The sequence below is a fragment of the Lithobates pipiens genome, unplaced genomic scaffold (assembly GCF_037356315.1).
Source record: "Lithobates pipiens isolate NorthernLeopardFrog02 unplaced genomic scaffold, aLitPip1_a1.2 Scaffold_8, whole genome shotgun sequence".
Lineage (NCBI taxonomy): Eukaryota > Metazoa > Chordata > Amphibia > Anura > Ranidae > Lithobates > Lithobates pipiens.
In genome coordinates, this window is record NW_027507903.1 from 107,977,263 (window position 1) to 107,996,606 (window position 19,344).

At 41.0% G+C, this 19,344-nt stretch overlaps 1 protein-coding gene across 4 annotated transcripts in view; it reads right to left on the reverse strand.

Annotated features, from left to right (window-relative positions):
- LOC143963465 (uncharacterized) overlaps positions 1-19,344 on the reverse strand; it is a 106,122-nt gene that overhangs the window by 81,385 nt on the left and 5,393 nt on the right. For 3 of the 4 annotated variants that reach the window (XM_077473096.1, XM_077473097.1, XM_077473095.1), the window contains exons 2-4: positions 8,766-9,062; positions 3,705-3,841; positions 21-315 (exon numbers count right to left, since the gene is read on the reverse strand). In XM_077473096.1, coding sequence (XP_077329222.1) covers positions 21-315; positions 3,705-3,841; positions 8,766-8,954 — 621 coding nt within the window. In that variant the 5' untranslated portion in view covers positions 8,955-9,062. Of the gene's footprint in view, positions 1-20; positions 316-3,704; positions 3,842-8,765; positions 9,063-19,344 lie in introns of those variants that run through there. The other variant, XM_077473098.1, reaches the window with a different exon arrangement.

The following is a 19,344-nucleotide window of genomic DNA, read 5'->3' on the forward strand; positions in this document are numbered from 1 at the left end:
GTAGATACCACTTTTCTTACTTTCTGCTTCAGGGCAAGTAGCTCTGTTTTGGCCCGGCTCAATTCCAGCTCTTTATCCCGCTTTCTGATTTCCTCTGATTGCTCCTCCAGTTTCCCTTGAGTCTCCCTCAAGCGCTGTACAAGATCTGTGCGTTTCTGGGCACTTTCTGAGAGAGATGCCCTGAGGTCCATTTCTGAACCACTCCATCCTCTACGGGACAGGGACAACTCCAGGGCAGACTCCTCTGGAGACGATGTGGACAGGCGAGACAGAGAATTTCTCCTCGAAATGGGAGATGTATTAATTGGCAGCTTGCTGCAATTAGAGACAGATAGAATAACCATGAACTATATAAAGCACCATTTTATAAAAATTATTAGATAAAGGCTTACTGACAAATGTGAAGCCACACACAAACTATAAAGGCCATCTGAAAGCTACTAGTAAATATATAACTACAAAAAAACAGTCAAAGGAAAAACATTTTCTAGTAAAGCAACCTTTTAAGAAACCAAGATGTGCAGATAATATTCATATTAGAACATAATTGTCTACTTTGTCACAATACAAAACACATGACTAGAAAAGAACAGTGCTGATTGACCATTAATGGTAATGAGGTATTATGTCAATATAATATAAAATATTACTTCTCCTGTGCTGCTAATACATTATGTGCTCTATGTGTATTTTAAATTACGTAAACTAGCAAGCGCCATTATGCATTTCCCACACTAATATTGTTTATCCCAGTGAATTGTTCCGTTATTAAACCTTTACGAGGTAAAGTGTAGGGCAGAATGTGGTGACGTCAGAATGCAACATCAGACAGAGAACGGAGCCTGGAAGTGTAGTTGCAGCACAAGCCTGTAACAGCAATATTGATGCTGGAGTGATTCACAGGAAGCGGATTAAAGAATAGGGAAGTTAAGGTAGCGTTTCTCAACTCCAGTCCTCAAGGCGCCCCAACAGGTCACGTTTTCAGGCTGTCCATTATTTTGCACAGGTGATGTGATCAGTTTCACTACCTTAGTTATTACCACAGCTGTTTCATCTGAGGGAAATCCTGAAAACATGACCTATTGGGGCGCCTTGAGGACTTGAGTTGAGAAACACTGGTTTAAGGATTAAGTTTATTACAAATAATTGTATTGATGGGACTCATGTCACATAGTGATTGTTTTGACAATATTTTTTATAAAGTATCATTCATGTGAAGGGGTGTTAACACAATTGTGGTGGTTTAATGTGATATATAATATGGTTATGGTATAAATCACAGAGCGCTGCACTGGAATTAATAAGATTTAATGTCAGTATAATGAAATACCAAAAACTATTTATATATTTATTAATAATTAATTGGTCTTGGGGACAAATTCAACTAGTACAATGTTAACTAGAGATAAAGAAAAATAGAAGCTTCATTTGTCCCACAGACCCAAAAATGTATTCTACAAACTCTAAAAAAAAAGTTTTTTAGAGAACTGTCTTTGATAAATCTTAAAATTAGTATAAAGCATAACAAAACCACCTTGGACATGGCCAGCCCCACTATTTAAACTACATTACCCAAGAAGTAGATAATTCATATATAATAACTGATATTATGAGGTTTATATTTCTCTCTAGCTGCACCCGTCTTGCAAGCACAGTGTGATTTGTTACCTGCTCCAAGATGTCCTACCAATCCAAGAGAAATTATCTAACCTTATCAGACAGAATAAGTGGGATGATTTATTTTAGATTTAATTCATCATATTTACTTTTGCATTAATGGCAAGGACATTGTGAACCTGTCATGCTAATATTGTTTTATGCTGAGAAAACTATTTGGAGTGATATATGCATCAGTTATATCATATATATGATATATTCATATCAGTTATGTTACTACAATAAATGGCTATTTGTATGGCTTTTAATATATTGAATATTTACATCCTCATTATTGTAGTTTAAATAACGGAACTGGCCATGTGGTTTTAATATGGTTTATACACGTTTTTAAATTTATTGAATAAAATTATCAAAAAATGTTTTAGTTATTTTGTAGAATATTTTTTTGATGACTGGTCTGATTTGCATTTTATGGAAAAGAATAGTGGTAGTGACCAAATATATGAATGGACCATGAACACAAATCAGCAACTTATGATTGGACAAACAAGTCATCTACATTTTGGAATAAACATACCAATCCAAACATGTTGGATTGCAGCCATACTGTAGCGTTATTTGGACACAAACATGCACAATCATTTTAGCCAAGCATGCATATTTTGTATTTTTTTTAAAGCTTTATTTAAGGAATGCGGTTTGTACAGAGTGACAAAATAACACACATGTCAACGTACAAAAATCAGGGTTAGGCAATACAAACTAACACTTCAGAGGCTTCCACTTAGATTAGAGAGAGAACATTCTCGTTTTCATACCATAGATATATTAGGTCAGGAGTCTGAGTTGAAGGACTCCACCGTAATTGTAACCTGTAATTCAACCTGAACATTAGAGGGAATTCCCAATTCTAAAATATGGGTAATTTTATTGGGCCTATATAGGCCAATGGTTAGGAGTCTTAAGGAAAGAGAGAGACAACCTGAGATTTAAACGAACCAATATATTTTGGGGGACTGATCTTGAGTATTGTACCTCTTCTAATATGTGGCTCACAGTCCTGATTTCACAAGGGTAGTCCTAGAGGAGGCAAACCAAAGGAATTTTATCTTTAATAGGAAGACAGAATGGATGACGCCAGAGGCCAAGCATGCATATTTATGCACTGAGCACCTTATTTCTTTAAGGCTGGGTTCACACTGCAGCATGCTCTGGCTCAAAGCAGGGGTCCGGTGCATCCCCATTCATAATTTCAGGTCTGATTTAAGCCCCAATTTTTTGCTGAATTGGGACCTGAAACAGACCAAAAGATGCACAGGACTCATGTGTAATTCGCACCGGAGCTGCTGCGGAGATGTGTGAACTGGCTCCATAGAGAGCCAGTCACATTCTTCTGCTATGAGAATTGCATGCGGGGAAACCTGCATCCAATTCACAACAGTGTGAACCTAGCTTGAAATAATAGTGACTATCTGAAAAAATCTATATTTGGCTGGTCTAAAGCTGGTCATACGCCAGCAGAATTTAATATGAAAATGTATTTTTTGGAAAAATCATTTTATTTTCTAATGGTTAGTGGGGTCAAAGTGGTATTCATAGTAATGAGGAAATTCAAAGAAGCAGGGTGCAATTTTTCTGGAACAAACAATTCTAACTGTAATGCAGTTTTGGTTTGGGAAAAAATAAAATTGAGATTATTGTAATGTAACCTGTTAATACATCCGAGTTTACATTTAATAGCATGCCTGCTGAAATTTTAAGGGCTTTTAAGCTGAATTAGTTGACAAAAAGAATGTTCTGATGAATGACTTTTCAGATATTCCATATAAACATTCACTTTAAAATCAAATTGTATATGGCCAGCTCTAAAGAAATGAAGATTAATGTTCTATATTTGTGATTGAATTAATGGAATCATTGTTATGTCACTTTGTGGTTGTAGGGATTGGCCCTTGTGGTTGCATTTAGAGATTGTCAATAACTTTAATAAACATTACAGAAGAATGAAAAGAATGCTTTTACTGTTTGTACACATGTAATCTCTCTATTTACAGCGAAGATGTTTGTTTCATTGTACACTGTACCTGTAACATTCCAAAGAGTGGATGCCCCGCAGGGGACTCACAGATCTTGCTCTGTCTGTATGTCGTGGACTCGTAGGCCCTCTAGTGTAATCTCTCCACTGTCCCATGCAGTGTTCTGTTTCCATGTGTCCAGCTGCCTTTTTGGGAATTATTCAGGCAAGATAATACAAAGACAAGTTATTGAATGCTTAAAAAACTATCAAAACAACCTTAACAACACTATAAAGAGACCATTTACCACATCCTGCAATAGTAGTCTTCAGAAACATACAATTTTCTGGTCAGCTGTCTTAAAAAATAACTCTCATTAAATATTTTTTTAACATTTAACCTTTTTTTGTGTGTGTAACTTAAAGGCAAAACTTTTTTTTTTTGTTTTGGGTAGAGTGGAAAGGAACTAGAACACCTGTCAGTTTTTATTGTTGTCTGTGGCCCCGTTAGGGAGATTCACCCTCTCTATTTGGCCTGTTTACCATTATCATCGAAACTGAAAGTAAAAAGAAAATCCCAAATTTTGGGTTGAGATCAGATAACCAATAGAGGAGAAATCTTTCAATGGGGACATTAGTTCTGATGACTGTGGTGGCATACCAGGGTGCCCTTAGTTTTGAGGGATTTCCCCTCACTTCCTGTTTTGGCTATGGGATAGGAAATTACAGAAATCCCCCCCAATGGAACACAGATGGCAAAAAAGAAAATAACTCTCCATACTTTATCCAAAATGAAAAAGTTTTGTCTTTAGTTACACCGCAATCCCAAAAGAGACAAGATGTCACTTGGTTCCCGCCGTATCAACAGCTCTGTTGGGGATTAAAACCCCCTTTTATTTGGCTGTAGTCCCCCCTATTCTTAAATCCAAATTATAAGTGTTTCTGTTGGGGTAGGTACAGCCAGGGGTCAAGTCCTGGGGAAAAAAGTGTGGGAACTCCCACCCAAGATCCACTCGCCCACCAAAAAAAAAAAATAATACGCTCATATGCACGAATGCTTCAAAAGTGATATTTTTCATCCAATTTTCATATTGTGTGCATGAAGTTTAACTGTTAGTACATAGAAAAACAATCCTCAATAAACATAAATACGATAATTCTCGGAATAATCAGCATTCATTCAATTGTGCTTCCATGCAAATGCGAACATCATGTTCTGATCTTTATTGGGAAATTTTATTTTGTATATAGAGTGTTTATGTGGTGAGTTTACACTTTTCATTGAACAGAGTTTGGATAACACAGGGTTAAACGGAAAGGTCATAAATTAACTGCACATTATCTGGACAGAATGCTTGGGGAGATAGTGATGTGTTCCTGCTTAGGAGATGTATGTTTGCTTGGGGGGCTGCAAACTCTACATGCAGGGCTCCAACACACACTCGCTGCTATTCCAACCCTTCATATATTTCCACATAATTTCCCCTCCTGGCATTAAACTTTGCCAGGTATTGTGCTCAGCTTACCCCCCCCCCCCCCCCAAACTGATGTTCCTCCCTCAGCTCACCTCTCTCCCTGCATGTCCTGTGAGCAGAATAGATGTGCTCCTCCTCTGGGTTCTCTCATCACTGAAGATAGAGGAGGGGGGGATTCAGCAGGACACACATAGCAAGTATGCAGGAGACTGGGGGGGGGAAGATGAGGAGACAAAAAATCAAGAGGGGCCGGCGCGGAGGAGCGCATTACGAGAGGTCTGACTAAATACAATCTCTTAGCAGCAGGGACCTGATCTACCCATCAGCTAGCTGTGATTGACAGGAAGATCGAAGCGGAAGCTGTCATGGGGCCCCCTAATGGCAATGCCTGATTGGTCAGGTGTGCGGTACTTACTATTGCGAGCTGTGTAGCACATGCCACACAGCTCGCATACTTCAAAGTCTTGCAGGACACGGCTGCTAATGGGAACTGAGTTCCTGTTGTGGAAAAAGTACAGGAACTCCGTTCCCATGTGTTCTCGCAGGACTTGAGCCCTGGGTACAGCCCGCGATAAGACCCACACCATCTATAAGATTACTGGACTTGGCACTGCCCCCTGACAGTGCTGGTTATTCATTACTAAAAAGATCACTCAACGCTGTGTCATAATTTATAACAAAAAACGTATTAGATTCCCAAATATCAAAAACATCATGGTGAGGGGAAAAATATAATATAATAATTTATTTGTTATGAATTACGCTTGATGGATATATTAATTTACTTTCACAATATTACACTAATTTCTATAGAGTAAATCAATGTGTTGATTTGATTTTAGAAGTTGTGATCTTGAATACATCTATAACACGTCCTTGTCCTAAAGAAGCAGATAGTCCATGAAGCATGTAGATACAACACAGTTTTGACAGGATGTTTGCCTCTATAGTGTTTGTTTTCATACAATTTATGTATTTTATACTTTTGTTTAATTACAATTTTTTTTTTGAGGAATTAAAAAAAAAACATTTTATATTTGTGATTAGCCTTTTAGTTCTGTTGTTTTTGACTATATATATTTTCCTGGGCAGCATATTTAAAGTCCCATGTTCTGTGTAGTTTGTATACTAGCTGTAGTTTTTGGGATATTGCCCCCAGGGAACCACTGTGCAAATTACTACTATTTAATAAATATACTGTAAGTGGCGGCTGGTGGTATTTTTTTTAGGGGGGGGGGTGGAAAACAATACACCCACAGCCACCCCCCCAGTTGGTCGGGTCACCTGCACCCCCCTCCGGTTGGTCGGTCACCAGCCCCGCACTTACCCCATCTATTGGGTGGGCAGCACTTTCTCCAGCCAACAGCTTCCCCTGTGTCTCCCCCTCCTCCTCTGTATGACGGCGGCTTCCGCCGTTCGTCTCCTCCCTCCTCCTCGGCAGCCAATAGGATCGGTTGTCTTACTGGCCGGGAGGAGAATCAGGAAGACAATAGCGACTATTCATTCACTATTATCACGCAACTTGGTAGGCTTGGGGCGCAGTGCTCTGCGCTCCTTGCCCACCCTTTTTTAAAGCCTATTAAAGCCTCTGGCTCTATTCACGTGCTTAAAAAAAAAAACCCATTGCAATCTATGCGTCCGGCACCCCACATATAAGGGGGAGGGCACATTTATAGGTGGCACCCCTGCGCCCTGCATTATGAGCCTCCACTGTTTAATATTGTGATTCCACTGACTTCTAAGCAGTGTATTTCCTAATAGCCTCCCCTGCCAGAACACACTGGTCAGTGCTCTCAGCCAATCAGCAGACCTTTTTTTGGTCATGCCCCTTCAACAGAAGCCGACCATTCAGGGTTGGGGAAGCTGTCTCCACTGGGAAAAGACAGTGATTATTGCTAGTGGCTATAATAGCCGTTTTCGATAATCACATGTAAAATCCGGCAGGCTGCTTGTACCCAAGTTGATCAATCGATCATATTGGGTACATTCAGCTTGCCCATATATGGTTCAGTAGCAACCAGCCAAGATTCAAACCATCTATGGCTGGCTTAAAGATGCCTAGATGGGAAATTAGAAGTCAGTCCACCGAGTTGGCCTTTTTTTGGGCTGGAACAAGCACAATCTAATTTATATTTTACATTTACATTTTACATTTTTCACATATATAGCTAGCCTATATGTTCAGAAATATTTGTAATGGAGCCACATATAGCAGTAAAAACCTGATAAAAATTCGAAATTTTGCTTACTCTATCCAAAATTAGTTTTGGATTGACTTACACTTTAAAGTGTTACTAAAACCTGTATTCACTTTATCAGGCCTCCCGCAGTACACCGAACATGGAAATTTAATAATTTTAGTAAATATAAACTGCTAAATACCTTTTCTTATCAGCAGTATAAAGCAGTTTTGTGACTTCTATCAATCCAGCCAAGCACTGGGTAAAGCTTGTAGGGGGAGTTTCATTCTTCTCCGATTGCCGTATGAAGTTGGAGAACCCTTGACCCTCTGTCTGGACATTGCTGATTGGCCCTGGGTCGATGACATGCACCCCCCCCCCCCCAAAAAGGCAACACTCTAGCAATACACACCAAATGGAGCATATGCGGAGTGCCCCCAAGCCTGTTTTCTATCAGGAGATGGATTAGGGACTGTGGAAGTAGGGGAGGATCAGATAAGACAGGATCAAACAGCATTTTTACACAATGCGTAGGATTACCTCCTTAGGTTCCACAGTGAGTATAACAAGCATGATTTACTGCTTTTACAGTAAATCATGACTATATTTGAGATCAACTGCTCTCTTGTTGTGCATGATGAGAATACATTAGCTCTTCTGTATTAAAAGTATTCAGAAAACATAACACAAGAAAACAGTATCACTGTCCTAAATATGTCTTATCTTCAGCAGTTTGTATAAATATAAAATATACTACTATACTACCACTGCCTGACACTCCAAAAGCTACATGAGCTACTTTTGAGGCGCATTTGGTAATTTTTGGCCCCATTGACTTTGATGGGAAAGTCTGTAAATGCTTGAATTGAGCAGGTGTTTTTAGCCTGTGGGAACTGGTCTGTCCCCCAATACTTTCCATTGGCTAAAACAAAAATGCCTGAAGCTTGAATACACATGTAAAATAAGTGTAATATGCTTCTAAAATATTCTCATACACAAGCAAAAATACACCAATAAAAACACCTGAAAATTGCACTTGAGCAGCAATTTGGAGGCATTTTATTTGAGCATGTTTAGTCTATACTATATATGAGTATTTTAGAAGCTAATTTCTAGCATTTCACATGTGTTTTCAGGATTCAGTCATTGTTGTTTTAACCAATGGAAAGCATCAGGGGGAAGATACCATTTCTTACAGTTTAAAAATATTTACAGACTTTCCCTTTGAAGTCTATGGGGGCAAAATGCCAAAATCTGCCTCAAAAGTATATCATGTTGCTTTTGGAGTACTAGGAGTTAAGTGAGCTACAGGCACCTGAGCTCTCATATGTGAAACGGCCACCAATTAATTACATGCGTTTTATTAGTTGAGAGTTTTGGAACTTTGGAGCTTCAAACTATAAAAAAGTGCTCAGACATCAATGGGGCCTTAGACAAGAAACTAGAACAAGAATATATATTATGAAGAAGTCTCACCGCAATGTTCTTCTCCAGCTCTGAGAGACCAAAGAGTCTTTGTGAATCCAACACATGCCTGCAGCTGCCTAGGTCTTTAGAGGTCCACCGAGGAGACCTTCTTCCATTATCCAGATGGTGCTGAAAGTTCTCTGTGGAACCATAACGTGAAGGCAAACTGACAAATCCATTGCTGACCCGGTACGACATTTGTTACAAAATACAAGATAGCCCAAAATAGTGCAGAGATGGCTAGGCAACTTTTATGACCATTGTGCTTGGCTCAGGTGTACAAGTCTGAGTTGCAAAATAAAGAACCTGTAAAAATAAGTAAAAAAATTAAGATCAAATATTATATAATATAGCTGTTTGACACTATCACTATTTATATAATTATTAACCATAATGACTATGAGTTTTGCTTAAAGTGGACTTGGCATAACAAGAAGACATACTGGCAGGATCATATTTGTTGTCCACTTGTATTTTTAAAAATAATATATACCGGTATTTAAAAAAACAATGTATATGAAATATAAATCTAAATATATTTGAAACATGTAAACAAAGATTCCAGTGTTGGTTCCATATGCTCCATACACCTGTTTCATATCGGTATTCAATAAATATCAAAATGGTAAGAAAGCCTAGTTCCAGTTTACTGGTTCTTTGATGTGTACAGTTAGTGTTTGTTCTGCGCACCATTTAAGGCCTGGCTCATACATTTACATTTTAACATTTGTTGGAACATGCAAAAATGCTTGGGCAATACATAGCAATGTTATTGATAGAGCCTGTTCACATCTGTGTGCTGTGATGCAGCGCGATTTTGAAAATAGCTCAGAGTTGATTCTTGTTCTAGTTTAATGCATTTTTAGCAACACATAAGTCAACAAAAGTGCATGTAAATGCATGTATGATACATTTTGTTTTACACCACCTGGTAGCAAGTCACTTCTCTGGATACCTGCCATGTGCTCACACAAGATTGCCGCAGGAGAGAGATTCCTCGATTCAGAAATGCTGATCTGGGAAGTCCTCCTGCTCTACGACCCCTCTTACTGCCACTACAGTGATAGGGAGAGAAAGGCAAAATCCAAAATCTTCAGTTGAATGCAAAATGTTTACCCTTTTCTTCTCCACATCTTTTTTCTACCAAAACAGCAACAGGCGCTGCTACTGCTTAGAAAATTCCAGTGAAATTAGACATCTCTGCTGTTTGTGCACCAATACATGCCACAAATAATCCTGGAAGTAGATCTCACAAGGTCAACAAGTGTCACAGTATACAGTGCCAGATTAAGACCTCTTGGGGGGCCCCTCAAGTTCGGTGGCCCCTCAATATAGAAATTCAATTATATGACAAATAAAGTGAAACAAAATGATAGATAAACTGCATTTGTTTAAAAAAAATATACGTTAGGTTCTGAAAAAGGCACTTGTCAGAAAACACACTACACAGTTAGTTGGAACTGGCAAGTCATACATCACATTTATGCATCAAACTACAATATTTACTAAAAGTCTGTTTTCCTGCACAAAGCATCTACAAAATCTTTAACTAACTCATCAAACTGTATCATCGTGAGCACACTGCTCTCGACAGCAAGTAGGCACAGAGCACTTAAGCCTAGTACACACAAGTCGATTTCAATAAAAACGCCTGACATTCAGCCCATGTGTCTGGCAGCTGGTCTGACAGAAGCCGGCCGTTTGGCATGCTGGAAAACCAACAGCGACCTGCTCCTGATCAGCGCTCTCAGCCAATGCCTGACATCGCTGACTGGAGTGTTCTGGCCGGAGGGGCCGCCCCCCTGTCAGAACACAATAGCACGCAGGGGAGATCTCTCTACTAACATCTGATTGTTAGTACAGCAGCTCCAACCTGAGCTGTCAGGGTTTTTTTTTTTTCATTCAACCTGCTGGATTGAATAAAAAAAAAAAAAATAACTAGTAGTGTGTACCTGGCTTTAGTCTTTCATTGGTTATTATCACGTACCTGGTAGAAGAGCCTGATTGGTTGAGCAAGGCCTTCCTTACACCCAGGGCTCAAGTCCTGTGGGAACGCATGGGAACGGAGTTCCTGTACTTTTTCCACAACAGGAACTCGGTTCCTGTTAGAAGCCACGTCCTGCAAGACGATCTACCGGTCAATCACAGCTAGCTGATGGGTAGATCAGGTCCCTGCTGCTAAGAGATTGTGTTTAGTCAGACCACTTGTGATGCGTTCCTCCCCGCCGGCCCCTCCTGATTTTTTGTCTCCTCACCTCCCCCCCCCCCAGTCTCCTGCATACTTGCTCTGTGTGTCCCTCTGAATCCCCCCTCCTCTATCTTCAGTGCCATATGATGAGAGAACCCAGAGGAGGAGCATAGCTATTCTGCTTACAGGACATGCAGGGAGAGAGGTGAGCTGAGGGAGGAACATCAGTTTGGGGTAGTAAGCTGAGCACAATACCTGGAAAAGTTTAATGCCAGGGGGGAAGTTTATGTGGAAATATGTGAAGGGTTGGAATAGCGGGCAGTGTGTGTTGGAGCCCTGCAGAGTTTGCAGCCCCCCAAGCTAACATACATCTCCTAAGCAGGAACACATCACTATCTCCTTAAGCATTCTGTCCAGATAATGTGCAGTTAATTTATGACCTTTCCGTTTAACCCTGTGTTATCCAAACTCTGTTCAATGAAAAGTGTGAACTCACCACATAAACACTCTATATACATAATATTCCCCAATATTCTCACTTCTGAACGCCCTTTCTCCCGAACAACTAGTGACCATCATACTCAAATATACTCGAAGAGCTACATTAACACCTAGAAAAGTATCAGCATGTAACTAAACTTACCTTGTTCCAATCAGGACTCTTAATTCTGGGGAGAGACCTTCATCTCCCTTAGGAGCCACTCTTAAGCCCCATACACACTACCAGTTTTTCTGCTGAGTTTTTCCTTCAGATTTACCAAAACCATATAATATGAGGTCAAATTTTAGGATTTTCAGTTTGTATGCAATCAGGCAGGCCCTTCTACTACATGGTTTTGGTAAGTCTGAAGGAAAAACTCAGCAGAAAAACTGATAGTGTGTATGGGGCTTTAGACACGTCCACAAAAACCTCCTCCTTCCCTTACTCTGCGCTACGCCAGATTAAACTACAATTAGCTTCCCTGACCTTGCATGACACATGGCGAATCCTTTACCCTCACGGTAGGGATTTTACCTTTTACTCTCCACCACGAAACAGATATACGGGAAAACATTACCTTTTTATTTCCCAAGCAGATCTATCCTATCTTTATGATGCCTCCATTGAAAATATGGTTCTCTCGGATCACCACCCTGTAACAATTACGCTAGAATTCCCAACCAGGGTCACTTCCACTAAGATATGGAGATTAAATGCATCTCTTCTTATAGACCCTGAGGATCGCGCGGGCCTGAGACGGGAGCTGGTGGATTGCTTCCTTCGCAATGACACCCCAGACATTGCCCCTATGATGCAATGAGAAGCCCACAAGTGCTTTATCAGGGGACAACTGTTAGCCATCTCTGCTAGAAAAAAAAAAAGAAGCAGCAGGAATTGATTTTGTCTCTCTTCTCTAAAGTCCGTGTGCTAGAAGCACAACATAAAAGATCGTTAGCGAATACGGTCTTACAGGACTTGCAGGAACTATGAACACATTTGGCTGAGGAGCTATTTAAAAAGGCACGTCGCTGAAAAATATTGTCCCCAAAACTGTTCTATGAGCAGGGAAACAAGCGGGGCAGACTGCTGGCCAGGGCAACGCAACAGCGCACACTGAATTCTAAGGTTCACCATATCACAGACCACTCAGGCCAAACCTATTCAAGAAATTAAGAAATTGCCGAACAGTTCCAACAGTATTACAATCAGCTGTACAACCTCCAAGCAGGGGGCGTGAACCCGCCTGGCCATAACTCGCTCCTAGCCCAGATATGGGAATTCCTGGATTTGCATGGCACCCCAGCATTATCGGACGAGGATGCCCAGGCCCTAGAGGCACCTCTGTCGCTGGAGGAGTTCCTAGCGGCATTAAAAGCCATGAGGCCGGGCAAGAGCCCGGGACCAGACGGGTTCACGGCCCAATGTTATAAAAGCTTCTCCCACATTTTAGCACCAACATTCCTTAAGGCTTTTAATTCTCTTGCTACCACCCCTAGGGAATCGGCGCGTCTACTGGAGGCCTATATTTCGGTGATCCCAAAAGAAGGGAAGGATCTCTCGAATGTCGCCAGCTATAGCCCGATCTCGCTCCTTAACGTGGATGTCAAACTGTTCTCTAAAATTCTGGCAACACGCCTCTCCTCCCACGTGCCCAAATGGATAGGTTTGGATCAAGTGGGGTTTGTCCCTGGCCGGGAAGCCAGGGACAATACGATCAAAGCACTACATTACTGGCTCACCTCTACCAGAAGCGAAGGCTTTTTCCTGGCAATAGATGCTGAGAAGGCGTTCGACAGGGTAGCTTGGGACTATATGGAAGCGGTACTGAGCTCAGGATCAGGCCTCGCATAAGAACCTTTATTATGTCCCTGTACGCTAATCCCAATGCTAAAGTTAGAGTAAAACGGACACCTGTCGGACGCCTTCTCCATCCATAACGGGACAAGACAAGGTTGCCCCCTCTCCCCTATTGTATATTCTAACACTGGAACCACTCTTAAGATGCATTCGATCGCATTTGGATATTGGGGGTATTAAAGTACAAGAAAGAGAGTACAAGGTTGCGGCTTTTGCCGATGATGTACTTCTCTTTCTCTCCTCGCCACTACCTACTCTCCTGCAGGTCCTGGAATGGTTTAAAAGCTTATCAAATTTAAAAATCAATTATGCCAAGTCATTTGCGATGAACATCTCCTTACCGGTAAACATGGTTCAGCAATGTAGACAATATTTCCCTTTCAAATGGAAAACTGATGCCATAAAATATCTAGGCATACAACTCCCTGTTAAATTCTCAGATCTATACAGCAGGATCTTTTTGGCAGAATTACAAAGTATACATTAGGACCTCCAGAGGTGGGACAGGTCCTCCATCTCCTGGTTCAGGCGCGCGTCTATTATTAAAATTAACAATTCTTCCGCGTCTGTTGTACAAGCTCCAAACAATGTCGATCCGCCTACCAAGCGAGTTTTTCACACAATATAAATCCATATGCCGGGCTTTCTTCTGGGGTAGCAAGCCGGCCGGATACGCGGGACAAAACTAGTTTTGCCAAAACTGATGGGCAGTGTCCCCCGATATCCAACACTATTACCGGGCAGTCCATCTCGCCCCCGGATTATTGATTGGAAAGTTCATGCTAAACACAAAGGGTGAGTGACCCTCGAGAACCTGATCTCAAACACTAATCTACGGTATGCCCCATGGATACCTAGGAACATGATTGCTGCTCAGGCTTTGGCCCATCCCCTCGTTGACGCCACTCTTCACGCGTTCGACAGAGAATGCGCTATTCATGCAGTCTCTGATAGAATGTGCTCCATTACTCCAATTAGAGGAAACCCAGAATTCCCCCCGGGCTTGTCGGGAGCCTTTGTGTGGGCGGAGTGGCCCCACGAGGAGATGCTAGCCAAACAATTCTTCTGCAGAGGACGCTTTGTGCGACAAATGGAATTGGCGGAAATTTCCAGAACGGGAGCATTTCCTTTCTGGTCCTATATGCAACTCAAGCACTATCTTGATACACTATCTTGATACACCATCCAACAGAGACAAGATCACCAAACCTGCGACAACTTTTGAATCTCTCTGTTCCCATGCGGAGCCTCAGGCGCACGTCATCTCGCACATCTATGCCTCCCTATTCGAAAACCCGCGTCATTGTTACACAGGGACCGCACTTACTGGGACTCCGCGCTTGGAACAGAGATAAGCAAGGAGGAATGGGATTATATCAATCTCTATATTCATAAGGGTTCCCAGAATGTCTCAATACAAGAGAACGGATACAAATTATGCTCTTGCTGGTATAGAAACCCAGACCTACTACACAAGTTCTACCACTCAGTATCTGATTGGTGTTGGAGTTGCGGTAAGGAAAAAGGCACGTTCCTTCATATCTGGTGGAACTGTCTGGAATTACAGTCATTCTGGCTCCAAGTGCACGAAAGCATAAAAGAAATATCATCCCTCAAGCTGGAATTTTCACCAGCACAATATCTATTGCATTTGTCGAAAATCCCTGAAAAACGCTACTACAAATCGATCGCAATGCACTTGGTGAACGCAGCCAGAATGTGTGTACCAGTGCATTGGAGGTCGACATCCCCACCTTTAGCGGAATGGATTCAGCGAACCTACCGTATAGCGGAAATCGAAGAGCTGATCCATATTACCTTAGACAAAACCGATAAATTTACGGCCATATGGGAACCCTGGAGGTTGTTTAAAAACTCACATCGATTTAAGGAACTCACCCAAGTGGTACCATAATTCACTTATAAGAAACTTAATGCTCAACCCTCCGTAGGATCTCTTACTCTTCAGGAATAATGCTGCACTGCTTCCTGAGAATCACTGGTTAAGGGAGGGGGCAGTTGGTGAAGGTCTCACCCCCTCTCCCTGCCTGCTCTAGAACCAACTTATTTTAGACAGTCTACAGGCCCTACCCCTTACAACCCATTTTAGACACTCTACAGGCCCTACCTCTTACAACCTCTGTACCCCCCCCCTTTTTTTTTTCTCTCTCCCCTTCCCAGCTTTATCAGATTTGGATGGATGCGCCGGAGTAGCTCTATTTTAACACAAGAGGGCGATAGGAAAGGTGTCATATGACACAAAGGAGTTAAGCCACCATAACCAAGTGATGATGCACCCTAAAATATAAAAAAAGAGTGACTTTACTTGATTTTCAGACACTATTGTTGGTTTTATGTTTCTTTTTTGTTTTTGTTCTCTGATGGTTTATAATATTGTTTTTTTTACTACTGTAGCTTCAAGGGGTTGACTCTATTGATATTTTGACAGGATTGGATGTACTTAAGTGTATGTATGTGTGTATGTAAGTGTTGATGTTTGTGCGCAAACAATCCCTTCAATGTTTGTTGTTGTACCCAAGAAAATGCTCAATAAAACGTTTGTGGAAAAAAAAAAAAAAGAAGTATCAGCAAGCCCTTCATCATGTAATAAAACTGATGGCGTGAGACATGATTGGCACATGGCAAAGGTTACACGGCTACTGAAGTCTCGAGGGTAAATAAGTTTAATATTTTTTCATAAAGGAAGCCTGGGCCTGCTCTGGAAGGGGGGAGGGGGGCTGAGGAATTGCCCTTTTTGCCCCATTATAAATCTGGCAATGACAGTATACACAGGTTTTTATTGGCTACAGTAAAAATTGCATAACAATGGAAGCGCTTGAAAATGGACGTTTAACTTGCTTGAGAACATGCCCTAATGCACATAAAAAAAATGCATTAAGAAAAACACAAACAAACACAGTGTGAACATAATCCTAATGCAGCATAGACCTCCATCTGAAATCTTACAAGGGTTAGAGACATTAACCACTTTAGCCCCAGACATTTGGCTGCCCAAAGACCAGAGCATTTTTTTGTGATTTGGCACTGCGTTGTTTTAACTGACAAATGCGATGTGGCTCCCAAACAAAATTGACGTCCCTTTTTCCCTACAAATAGAGCTTTCTTTTGGTGATATTTGATCACCTCTGTGGTTTTTATTTTTGCGCTATAAACAAAAAAGAGCGACAATTTTGAAAAAAATAAAAAAAACGCAATATTTTTTACTTTTTGCTATAATAAATAACCCCCAAAAAAAACTTTAGGCCAATACGTATTCTTCTATATAGTTTTAGTAAAAAAAAAAAAAAATTATTCGCAATAAACGTTTATTGATTGGTTTGCGCAAAAGTTATAGCGTCTACAAAATAGGGGATCGTTTTATGACAATTTTAGTAATTTTTTTTTTATTAGTAATGGCAACGATCTGTGATTTTTATCGTGACTGCGACATTATGGCGGACACATCGGACACTTTTGGCGCTATTTTGGGACCATTCAGATTTATACAGCGATCAGTGCGATTAAAAATGCAATGATTACTGTGTAAATTTGACTGGCAGTGAAGGAGGAGGACGTAAATGTTCGTGCAGAGGTCGGCAAGCGGTTAAAGACAATAAATAACATCTCAAGATGTGAATAACAAGAAATGCTCATGGGACATCAAATATGGCAGCTTCATAAGACAATTTTCTGGCCCTCATTAAATCTCTTCTTCAATATGTAGTCCATGACTTTAGTACAACCCATTTAGCTATTTGCCAAAAATATTTATACCTTTATCTCTTTTCCCTCGCTTAGGTTCAGCCTCTGCATAGGCATACTGTAGGTATGAAGGCCTAGATATTAGTTATGAAGTAACTATATTCTGGACGCTCAAAGTGTACCAGGGTAATCTGTTGCTATTAGATTTATCTTCTGGTGTGTGATCCTCCCAATGGCAGATGTTTCATATCATTTATCCAAATATTCCTGTTAATAGAATCCTAATTTTTCCTCCTTTTCTTACTGTTCTCCCTTGTTTCACGTTGGTTCTTGACATCTTTGTATGACCATGTGTAAAACAAGAACATATTGCTGTCTCATCAGATAAAAACATTGGGTTTTTTCTCTGAGAATAGGTGCAGGAACTCCCCCCGTCTGAGTCACCCCTTGTCTCTGCCCCCTACCCACCTCTGACCACCGTCCCTTGATTCCCTTGACACTGACCTACCAGTACTGCCCCTTTTAAAGAATACAGAACCAAGTATCATTTTGTGGTGCTAAATCATTTGTATGGAACATGTTGATGATAAAAAGAAAAGCAGTAAAATAGATCCCCTGCAGCCAGCAACAATAGAATCCCAGCAATAGATCACCACACAATAATAGACTCCCCCAGCAACAATGTACTCCACCCCAACAACAATAGATTCCCTGCAGCAACAGTGAACTACTCACAACAAAATATCACACCCAGTAACAAAATATTCACCCAAGCAACATTAGACCCCGCCCCCCCAGCACTAACAGCAGATCTCCCATCAGCCAGCATCAATAGATCGTCCAGCAGCCAGTAAAAATAGACCTCTCCCTAAACAGTAGATCTCTTCCAGCAACATAAGACCCCCCAGCAACAATAGATTTCCCATCAGCAACAATAGACCCTTACACAAAATCAGATCTCCACCAGTGACAATAGATCCCCCAGCAGCTAACATCAATAGACCCTCCAGCACACCTCATGCTATTTTATACATTCAGTGCTGGAGGTGCCGGAACTGCGTTCCCCCGTGTTCCCGCTGAAAAAAAGCCCTGGTTGCACTACTGCAGAGTTGAACACCTCGTTATTTCATGTCTCTGAGTGTCTCTGGCAGTAGGTTGCTTATTTGTGTCCCTCCATGACAGTTCCCGCTCTTTTCATGCTTTGGGGTTCTTATGTCTTTTTTTTTTTAATGAAATTTTTTTTTGGAAAGTTAATTTCATTTTTTTTTCTTTTCTTTTTTGTGGACATAATTTCCTTATCTAGCTCTTTCTCTTGCTCTTTGTTAACCTGGTTTCTGTTTATAGTTTGTAATTATATATTTACATGAGGGCAGCCATAATGGCTGTGCCTTGCTGTTCTTCTTATCTTTGTTGGATGTTCCACAGACAATGTCAGAAAACAATAGATTATTTGTAGTATCTATTGACATGGCACACCCATCATGCTCCAAGCAACCGAAAAACATGGGATATTAACCCCTACTTAGTTCTTAATTCTTAGAATTTAATTCACAAATCTTTGTTTTAAGAACATTCCTTCAATTTTCTAATTGGTATTGGGGTCAAATCAACCGCAGTTCTGAGAAAATTTCGAAGGGACAGGATGGAAATTTTTTCTCAAGCAAACAAATTTCCGACAGTGAGCCCAGGTTCACATTGCTGGGGGTTGGAAATCGTGTGAGTTCAGCTTCGGGGGGCAATTTGACAGACATCTATGCAGGAACTACTTTTGGGAATCGGTGCGACGCCCACTTTGCGGCGCTGCACCGATTCGGGCGGTGCTATTGTCAAATCGCATGCCAAATCTGACCAAGGTGAACCTAGGCTAAATGTAATTTTTGTATAGGAATGTCTATTCAAGTACAGGTGGTCCTCTAGTTACAAACACCCGACTTACAAACGACTCCTACTTACTAACGGAGGGAGACAAGAAATCTACCAATAGGAAGGGAAATTCACTCCTGTAAGCCCTTGTACACGCGGTCCGACATTCCGACAACAAAATCCATCAGATTTTGTCCGACGGATTTTGTCCGAAACTGGTGTTGCATACACACGGTCGGACAAAGTTGTCGGAAAATCCGATCGTTCGTAACGCGATGGCGTTATTTCGTTAAGACTGGACTACGTTCAGGCTAGTAGCCAATAGCTTTGGTCTAGGAATTTGAGCTGAGCATGCATGGCACTTTGTCCGATCGGATGTTGTCGGAAAATTTTATAGCCCAGCTCTAAAACTTTGTCGGTCGGATATTCCGACAGAAACAGTCCGATGTAGGCCACACATGATCAGATTATACGACAACACGGTCCAATCGCACATT